Source organism: Pygocentrus nattereri, chromosome 24, assembly GCF_015220715.1.
Source record: "Pygocentrus nattereri isolate fPygNat1 chromosome 24, fPygNat1.pri, whole genome shotgun sequence".
Classification (NCBI taxonomy): Eukaryota; Metazoa; Chordata; class Actinopteri; order Characiformes; family Serrasalmidae; genus Pygocentrus; species Pygocentrus nattereri.
Window position 1 is genome coordinate 16,119,981 of NC_051234.1, and position 10,000 is coordinate 16,129,980.

Genomic DNA, 10,000 nt, shown 5'->3' on the forward strand with positions numbered 1-10,000 from the left:
CCAATTGTCAAATTGCCATCTTACAGTGCAACTCCAAAAATAATTACACGAAAAATAACAAATAAATAAATAAATCGATCAAAATCTTTAATACGTTTCCTCCGCTTTTCTCCCCTCCTCTCCCTTCGTGCAGGATCGCCATGACGGGACCAGCAATGGGACGGCCAGGTTACCTCAGCTGGGCAGCGTGGGTCAGTCGCCGTACACGAGCGCGCCTCCGCTCTCGCACACGCCCAACTCGGACTTCCAGCCGCCCTACTTCCCGCCGCCCTACCAGCCCATCTATCCGCAGTCTCAGGACCCCTACTCGCACGTGAACGACCCCTACTCCATCAATTCGCTGCACGCACAGCCGCAGCCGCAGCACCCTGGCTGGCCAAGCCAGCGGCAGAGCCAGGAGAGCAGCCTGCTGCACCAGCACCGCGGCCTGCCCCACCAGCTGTGCCGGGAGTACCGCAGAGAGGTGCTGCTCCCCTCCGGCCACGGACTCGACACCACCGGCCTTACAGACTCTATCCCCATCCACGGAATACCTCACTCTTTAGACGACGTGCAGGTAAGAGAACAGTTTCATCAGGGCGATTATATCTGCGTGGTAAACCTTTCTACAAACACCACTGGGTGCAAACGGAAAAAGAAAAGCTGATACTGGATTTTTTTTAATGAATGAAGTGCAGACACATTCACATTAATGGAGAAAAATTTAGACATTTTTTAAATATTGGGCGCAAATTATAACAGCAGATAAACGTCAGCTAAAAATAGTTTTACTGCCCCAAAATTGGTGCCATAAACAGCTGTACAGTTTACTTACACTTAATGACTGTTAACCGTTTTCATGCATTTGCCGTTTTGCGCATCCAGAACGTCACATTTTAATTTTATTTTGCTAAATATTTCTTCTCAAATTGACGACTGAAATTCTTTTGGCGCTTTGCATTTATTATTATTATTTTTTTTTCATTCAATCACAGTCAGGCATATTTATTTATATGCATATCATTTATTACGTTTTCTTGCAAGCGGGTTTTGAAAGAGAGCGTGCATTTTCAATACATTAAAAAAATAATAATAAAAAAACAAGAAAAGAGAAAAATCTAGGAAAATGCAGATTTTTTTGGAATGAATATTTGGATGAACTGCTTCGTCATCCCGAAAACAGAAACATGCTGTGTTGCACATTTTGCTTAATACTGTCTGTCATTTTTTGGACGTGATTCCTGGTTGCCCACCCTCCCCCCACCTCCCTTTCCTCCTTAATTTAATTGTAGACTGCCCAGTGAAGAGATTCAGGCGAAGAGAAATAACGAGGCTAAGTGGTCCATTCCACCCGGAACCATTTTGCGCAGGAGTAATAACCCATCTATTCACTGCTTAGAGAGAGGTTTTTATTTAATTTATCGCACGGCAGGTGGGATGGGGGGGAAAGAAACAAAAGGGTAAAACACGTTCAGGCTATTTAAATGAATGCAATAAATAAATAAATCGTTGAAGGAGTTTCGCCATCATCTTCCATGTCTTTAATTTTTTTACAGCGTGTGGCAGTGATACGTTTTATTGTCCTACACTCGCCACTGGCCATTTCATAGCGGACTATCAGAAATCCTGATAAGATAATTCGGTGAAATGGCTCCTCGTTTTGCTTAGCAATCTAATTTTGGCAAAGAAAATATAGGCTTATCTCTGTTTTTCTTTTTTATTCACTCCTAACATCTTACTGTTTTACCTGCTTTACAGCACGTTGAGGACCAAGGAATTCACATCCCTGACCAGACCGTAATCAAGAAAGGTAAGCAGCTTCTTTCCGAACTTCCTGCCTGTCCGAGCTGGCCGCTGAGCCCCACAAAGCCCGTCCATTCCTGCTCCCAGACAGACTTGGTTCTTTTGCAGGCCTCTGCTGTGCTAATCGTTTGAAACGGTTCACTCTGTGTATCTGTAAGTGTGCGCTAGTATGAATCTCGACCTGCTGTCCACGAGCTTGGACTACGTTTAAAATGGCAGCCTTAACGCTGGACAAGAACATGGCCACGTATTTTAGAGACTTTGTCCACGAGATTGTGCTTGAATTTCAACAGTTTTGTCAATAAATCCCTGCCCATTTCGTGCTGCAGAGCTGGCTTTGTCTCCTGTTTGGAGAGGCATGAATTCAGACAACGAACTCAGACCATTCCGCTGCTGGCAGCGATCATTTCTTCTCCAAAACGAAATCTTTGTTAAATTCGACGTGTCGTGGATGAATATTAAGAAATGTCTCTGTTTTTTTCCATATCTACTCCGTAATTGGTTGTTATATTAGCAATCTCCGGAGTTCGCTTAACTGCCATTGTCTCTATTAGCCTCCGCTGAGCCATTAATGTCACAAGTGATCTTTCCAAAAGTGCTCGGCCCTTTGTCTCCGTTTACCGTGCAAAGGAACGGGAACCCCTGCAAAGAAACTACACGCGTTGCACTTCGCATTTGGGCCTTGAGACACGTGCGAGTGAGATAGAGTGTGTGTGTGTGTGTGTGTTAAGGAATCTAAAAAATGTCCAATAAGAAGTTTTGGCTATTTCAGAAATGAGGTCCATAAGAATACTTTCTGGTAATTTATTATTATTATTATTATCATTATTATTATTGTTATTATTATCATCATCATCATTTTTATTATTATTATTGTTGTTGTTGTTGTCGTTGTTGTTGTTGTTATCGTATTTTATTTTAAATTAAACTCAAATATCCTCAGACTCAGAAAACCTGTTATTTTTTTCTCTGTGATGAAATTCTGACAAATCATACATGGGCCTCACATACTGTTTACAGATGCGCTGTTTCTCTCATTACCCCCCTCGGCGGGTCATCCAGGCAGTGTCCAAATCGCAGCAAATCCCGCGCACGTTCCGCTGTCATATTCTCTAAGCCTGCTCTGCAGTCACCATCGTGCTAATATTAAATATTTTGATGGCTGGGCCACTTCATTACCCGAGGCATATTCGAGCAGTTACATTCATGAGCTGAATGAAAAGCCACTGCTATCGTATCTATTTTTCTTTCACCAGGCGCCTTTTTCTCAACCCCCCTCCCCCACCACCTCCGATAAGAACATATTGCCTTTGATTCCACAGGCCTACGACGAGATGCTGTGCATAATCTTATTCCATATTCTGTCTGGGTGCAAAGCAATTCATCATCTCCCCCCACCTTCACACCCCCCATCTCTCCATGCCCATTTGATGAGACAGAAGGTCCCCATGATCATGTCCTGTTTCCTTTCAGGTCCAGTTTCCTTGTCCAAGAACAACAGCAACGTGTCGGCCATCCCCCTCAATAAGGATGGGCTTTTCGGCGGTGTGGTCAATCCAAACGAGGTTTTCTGTTCGGTCCCTGGCCGCCTGTCCCTCCTCAGCTCCACGTCAAAGTACAAGGTCACGGTAGCAGAAGTGCAGAGACGCCTCTCACCGCCCGAGTGCCTCAACGCCTCCCTGCTCGGCGGGGTGTTGAGAAGGTGAGCTTTTGCTTCCACACCCCACCCACCCCACCTCAACAAATGTCACCAATAATTACATCCGACCAGTCGATTGCTCGCTGTCCAAACAGAAAAAAATGGCCTCACATTAGGGATCTCAAACGCTGCCTACCTACTTAAGCTTAGGCCATGGCTGATTATTTCCACACAGATATTACTCACCTGTAATGATAAGTCCAACCCTAGTCCAAATCGTGGTTTAGTTTGGGGAAAGAACTGCCAAAAGAAAAGATAAAAACTCAGCTAAGGCGATGCACGTTTGTCAAAATAAAGAGCATCTTAACACTCTTGGTCTCCTCCAGCATCAGCCCACCAGGACAGTCCTGAAATAACGCAACGTATGTAAATACACACAATTACAACTCATTATTCAAAACACCCCATCAAATCTCAACCAATGCTTGTGTGTAGGTTAAAGCAGACGGACTTTAGTGTAAGGGCTCGGAAACATTTGGGCACAGCAATCATTTATATCCACTCTCAGGGGATGCATGATGTGCAACTGCAACATTTTGGGTGAATGCGCTGGCTCCAGCATCCTGCTATCTTAAAATTGGTGTTCGACGCTGCGGGACGACTAATAATAGCTCTAAAAACTACTGGACTGGGAAGCAGTGTGACACATGTAGTTAATGCCATATGCATGTTTGTGTGTGTTTTCCATTATAAGGGCAAAATCTAAGAATGGAGGAAGATCCTTAAGAGAGAAACTGGATAAAATCGGATTAAATCTACCGGCAGGAAGGCGCAAGGCCGCAAACGTGACCCTGCTGACGTCACTTGTGGAAGGTAAGGCGCATTAAGAGTGTATGAGTTCCGGTGCGCGCTAAAAGCAGGTGCTTAATACTGCTGCGCGGGGCCTTTGTAAATCAGCATACGCGCCCATCCGTGTAATTTGGATTGAATTTGGGCCCGCAAGCAACAATGCATGAAGGATATATGTATATGTTTGGTGAGAAAAGAATTGGGAGATAACAAATGGAGGACTTGAGGGCGATTTCAGACGCCTTTTTAGTCAGTGTGTGAACAGATGCTGGCTTGGTGCGGTTTGCAGAGTTCACTTCATAGTTTTAAATTTTCTTTTTTATGACGACTTATACGAGCATCGAGCATGCGGTTTGATTTTGCTGGTGTGTGCATGTTGGAGCGTCAGTAGAGCTGGCGACTGATTGGTTGATGATGCTTTCACTATTATTATTATTATTATTATTATTAATGTTCTAAACTCGTATGTGAGTAAGTTTGTACACATTCATTTATAGCCTACATGATGGTTTGATGGCACAGGAATGACCTGTAGTTGTAAGCCTATTATAAAATATAAATGAGTTAATTATGTCGCGGCGCGAGGATGCCATTGCTGCTGAATAAATCCATTTTGCTTGCAAAGTTGAAGGTGATTATTCCGCGCGGTGGTATTTGGTGTGCCATTGGGCTTTAAAGGTGAAAGCTTGGGACGGTTCATTGGTTCCTGTTAATCATTGTCGCTGAAGAGCGAATGCAATATTCATCGTGCTTCATTGAGATTTGGTTTTGTATGGTAATGAGCCTGAAGAAATGTATGATTCCTTCACGATAAAGCGCAGGGGGGCTGAAGGGAGGCTGGGGGTGGGGGTGATTTGGTTTAAGGGACAGTGGCTCGCTGAAGTGCTGTTATTGTTTATGATCCGCTCCATTTTATGGAAAGCGGTTTACTGGAGTGGAGCTTTGATGCTAATTGGCGCATGCGTCCTTCCGGAGCCTAGACTTATGACAGGAAGGCCTGCAGTTAAAACCCAACTGTTTCAGGAAATTAAAACCAAAGACATGAAAAAATCAGCCGAACGGCCCTGAATGGAATGAGCCAGTGATTCTCAGGGCTAAAGTATGTACGAGACAGAGGTTTACTTGCAGCCGTTTGAAATTGCTTTTCCTATGTAGAACAATCTCCTCAGCTTCCAATAACGGTGAAGGGGATTGCGAATCAATGTCATGGTGTCTGACTGACTCCCATTATCAAATGTTATTTACTTTGTGGTGCTTTTCTGATATTTTCCTCCTCATGGGAAGACTGGTATATTTTGACATGCTTATTGATAACATTCTCCAACGAAAAATGAAAAAAAAGTGCTATTAACGGTTTCGCAATCTTCAGGCCATGGAAGGATGTCCCGTTCTATGGCCGAGAACGTTAATTAGATGATAAATGTGCTAAATGAAGGTGTTAATTGGTCTGCATTTGATGTCAGTAATTTAAAGTCATATATTACACACTCAACCCCATTTTCTCCTTCTTAGGCGAAGCCGTGCATCTTGCCAGAGATTTCGGTTATGTATGCGAGACCGAGTTCCCGGCCAAGGCAGTAGCTGAATACGTAAACCGTCAGCATTCCGACCCAAATGAACAAGTCCAAAGAAAAAACATGTTATTGGCAACGAAGTAAGTGCTACTTTTGCTTTTCAAATGTCAGAAAGTGCTTTGGAGTCACTGCAGTGTTTACAACCACATTTTTTCTCTCTCCAGCATAAACACATGTTCACAGACGTGCTCGATCGCAGCGAGTTTTTATTGGTATTTGCGAACAGTTCACTTAGCAATTGTCATGTATTTCTCAGGCGTAAATTTCATGAGCTTGTAATATTTGTTTAAAGATTCAGCGACTGTGTGAAACCTAATGGCAAACACATAACCATTCGCACGCACAGTCACGCTCAAGCTGGAACATGAACACTGTGCTTCTCTAGCAAGATTCTTGAAAGTCAAGACCCAAGATCTCTGCCATTTCTCACAGAGGCCCAGAATAACGAGTGCAGAAATGAGAACTGATGGCAGCCCCATTGATAGGGTTCCCTCCAAAATCAGCTCAGTGACTGACGCCCATATTTGACTCCCATTCAGCTGAACTTCGGTTCCGCTGGCTCTCAGTTGACAGCGTAACCGGCTGCCTCGTTGATTAGGGAATACGACACACTCGACGACATTTGAGAAAGTGTTACTAATGCATTTTTTTATGCCGAACCTTCAGCTTTGATTAAGGTCAGGTTGACACTCACTGTGCTTTGCAAACTCATGGCCTTTTTTGACGCCGCCAACCCAAACCTCACACGCTGCTGCATTGTGTCTCCTTCTAGACAAATCTGCAAAGAATTCACCGACCTGCTCTCCCAGGACCGCTCGCCCCTGGGGAACTCTCGCCCGCAGCCCATCCTGGAGCCCGGCATTCAGAGCTGCTTGACCCACTTCAGTCTCATCTCGCACGGCTTCGGGACGCCGGCCGTGTGTGCGGCCGTGACCGCGCTGCAGAACTATCTGACCGAGGCCATTAAGGCCATGGACAAAATGTACCTCAACAACAACCCCAACAGCCACTCCGAATCTGGCACTAAAGGCGGAGACAAAGACGAGAAGCACAGAAAGTGATCTCCAGCCAACGTCCAGGCGGCCACACTATTAACGTTACAAATACATATTAAACACAAATCCCCACTAGTGACCAAGGCGACAGTCGTGCCACTTATTATTTCTTTCCCCGAGCTTGATTCGCAAACGTGTTTGAGTTGTTTTCGAAACCAGATCCAACCGGGAATCGACGGAAAACCCAGTTCTCCAAATAAAATCCAAAGGGTGGCGGTGTGACCGGATGGAGCGCGAGCGAAGGAAGAAAAAAATACTAGATTTGCCACCCGAGGACTTTTAATGAACTCCATCTTTTTTATTACGAGCTGCAACGGACTGAAATCTAGCCACCCCTTCTCAATCCAAGATTGTAGCCATGTGACTAAAAAAAGAAGCTGAAAGAGGATGATTTTCTATCAGTATTGTGAATAATAAACTTGAACGAAAGAAAAAAAAAAGCTCCACAGCTCCATCGCCATGACTTCAGACATAAGACGTTTCACACTGAGCGACCAACTTGAACTTTTGAAAAATTTCAACACGATTCACGGTTATATGAGGGAATCTGTGTTCATGTATGTATATATTTATTTATGTGTAATTTAACGGGAACTGTAAATATGGTGCGTCTGTTGAAACTTCTTTTTTTATTTATCTGGTGCCTCCTGTTTTAGTGGGTTTGAATATTCGCTTAGTTCTTCATGTGGTTTTATGGTTCTTAGAAAAAAAACAAGTTTGGGGTTATTATTTTTTTTTTCTCTGGGATATTTCAACTCAGCCCTCTTGTAGCATGTTGAGGCGTCATCAAAGCAAGTGAACAAATTGAATAGAAATAAACGTCCATTTTTTTCTCTATATATCATCCTTATGCCATTCAGTTTTTAATCGAAAAAAAGAGATGACAGAGACCCCGATGAGACTAGTTTTTGTGTTTCTATTTTCTTGTTTTTTATACGAGCTTTTATGTGTTGTGCCAATCAGAATACGTTTCACCTCTTGTTCTTCCCTCGAAGCACCATAAGAGCAATAAATGGATAGCCTATTGTCCTCAGAAATCTTTACTTTTTTTTCTTCAAAAAATGATCAAATAAAAAAATTAAAAAAGGAAAAAAAACATTTGGGACCATCTGATATCTTGTATGTCCAATGTCGAATTGGAGGCGGTTTTATCTGTATTGTATAGGCCTGTGCTGGCAATAGTTCCCATGCCTGTCAATGTATTATAGTCATTTGTTGCCCAGGAAAAAAAATAAATATTTGATACGCTTCATGTCGATTTTTTTATTCATCTTTTATTTGTATTCAGTGCTCGCTGCGCCCGGGTATATTTTCGTGCTTGGTAGTTTCTTTCTCTTCTTTTTTTTCTTCCTTTTTTTGTTCAGCACGGTGACTGTAATTGAGTTTAGCTCTCCCTTGACGATTGATCCATGCAATAAGCAGTTGAACCCATTGTTTCCCTCAAGTCTAATAATAATAATAATAATAATAATAATAATAATAATAATAATAATAATAATAATAACATCCGACTCTTCGTTCAGAGCACGGGATCATTCAAATATGGCAAGAAGCTTTTTTTTCTTTCTACTTCTTTCTCTTTTTTAAGCAAGCCAAATGACACAGAAAACAATGGATTCTCAATCCTGTTTGAAGTGAGCGTGTGTAGTTTGAGCCCTGGAGCGAAACGGCTCTTAAAATCAGTCAGATGTGTAAGCCTGCGCTGAAGGTTAGTGCATTTCGCCGCTTCCACGCTTTTATCGGTGTGCTGTTAGGCGCCACTTTGTTTTGATACGTTCTTCCAGCCGGCTTATGCTAAAATATGCGATGATATAATGTAAAACCCCGAGTGTGATTCGATCACGCCGCGTTTGGATAACATTTTCTTTACTCTTTTGGTTGAATCCCACTTCAAAAATGTAGCCTGTTCAAACGAGAAAAGACAGGCTCTCTTTCTGGAGGAATGTCAGGGTGAATGAATGGCTGCTGCTGCTGCTGTCGTGTTTTGGTCTGATTTCATTTCGCTTCCTCTGGTCAGTCGTTGGGTCGTTGGTATTCATGTGTCTAATCACGTGCTCTAAACAGACCTTATATGCAGTGGTGATGTAGGAGCGCGAGCCATTGCATAACCGCAGCTCCAAAGAAGTCTGATTGTTTATTGATAGCAGGCACCTCCAAGTCCATCTCCAGTGGAGCGTACGGAGCTGTGTGCCCCCTCTAATGCCTCCCCCCCTCTCCGTCCCCGTCTCTCTTCCCCTCAGCCTGTGCGCTCTTCCTGGTGGCGTTTAACGAAAGCTCCGCCGAGTGTGCTGCGCGCGTGCACGCTTCCTTGTTTTTAGCCTGGGACAGTGCTGCTCGCTCGCCTGCTCGATCGCTCGTTTCACGTGCAGGCTGAAACGCAGCCCGGGCTGCACGCGCCCTTGCCGCCGTGATTGCGAAGCGGAGGGCGGCAGCAGGTGAGGAGAGCCATTGTCTGTCAGGACTGTTTTGCTTGGCTCCATCTCACATTGCGTGTGGGATCCTCACCTCGGGCGCAATGGCTCGCGCAGAGAAAGAGGGATACCCGGCTGCTCCCTTCTGCACCGGCCGGAGGGGGGGAGGGTGGGGGTAGAAAGAAAGAAATAAAGAGGGAGGGGCACAAATAAGTCAATTTAAGGGGAAAAAAATAGTCGTTGGTAAAGAGTGTTCATAGGAATTAGGAATTCCCTCACGTGTGTGTCATTAGCACTTAATGTCATTTAATAAACGAGGGTCAATGATTTTTCCCTCTTCTGTGAGCGAAACGAAAGCATTCGAAACAGCATCTATCACAACAGCGGCCTATCAAAAGCGAGTATGTGTGTGTGTGTGTGTGTGTGTGTGTGTGTAAGAGAAAGACAGTTATTGTCAGAAGTGATATGCATATCAGTCTATTAATTCTCCCTTAATAAATGGAATGTTTCTGCTGCGTTCTTTTGTTTACGTCCACGCAGAGCCTGCGCAAAGAAGCACGACAATCAATTTCAACTGAAAACTTTTTTTTTTTTTTTACTTACTGCAATTTTATGTCGACTGCTAGAAGTAGTTTAACAAAACAATGCCTGGCAGCCAGAGCGGCGGGTGTAAAAAAGCAGCGCGCGGTG

General features: G+C 43.8%; 1 protein-coding gene across 3 annotated transcripts in view; it reads left to right on the forward strand.

Moving 5' to 3' along the window:
- tfap2a (transcription factor AP-2 alpha) overlaps positions 1 to 8,151 on the forward strand; it is a 13,013-nt gene extending 4,862 nt beyond the window's left edge. For all 3 annotated transcript variants that reach the window (XM_037534222.1, XM_017696166.2, XM_017696167.2), the window contains exons 2-7: positions 134 to 556; positions 1,738 to 1,789; positions 3,256 to 3,484; positions 4,176 to 4,294; positions 5,783 to 5,924; positions 6,617 to 8,151. In XM_037534222.1, coding sequence (XP_037390119.1) covers positions 134 to 556; positions 1,738 to 1,789; positions 3,256 to 3,484; positions 4,176 to 4,294; positions 5,783 to 5,924; positions 6,617 to 6,905 — 1,254 coding nt within the window. In that variant the 3' untranslated portion in view covers positions 6,906 to 8,151. The remainder of the gene's footprint in view (positions 1 to 133; positions 557 to 1,737; positions 1,790 to 3,255; positions 3,485 to 4,175; positions 4,295 to 5,782; positions 5,925 to 6,616) is intronic.
- The last annotated feature ends 1,849 nt before the right edge of the window (positions 8,152 to 10,000 follow it).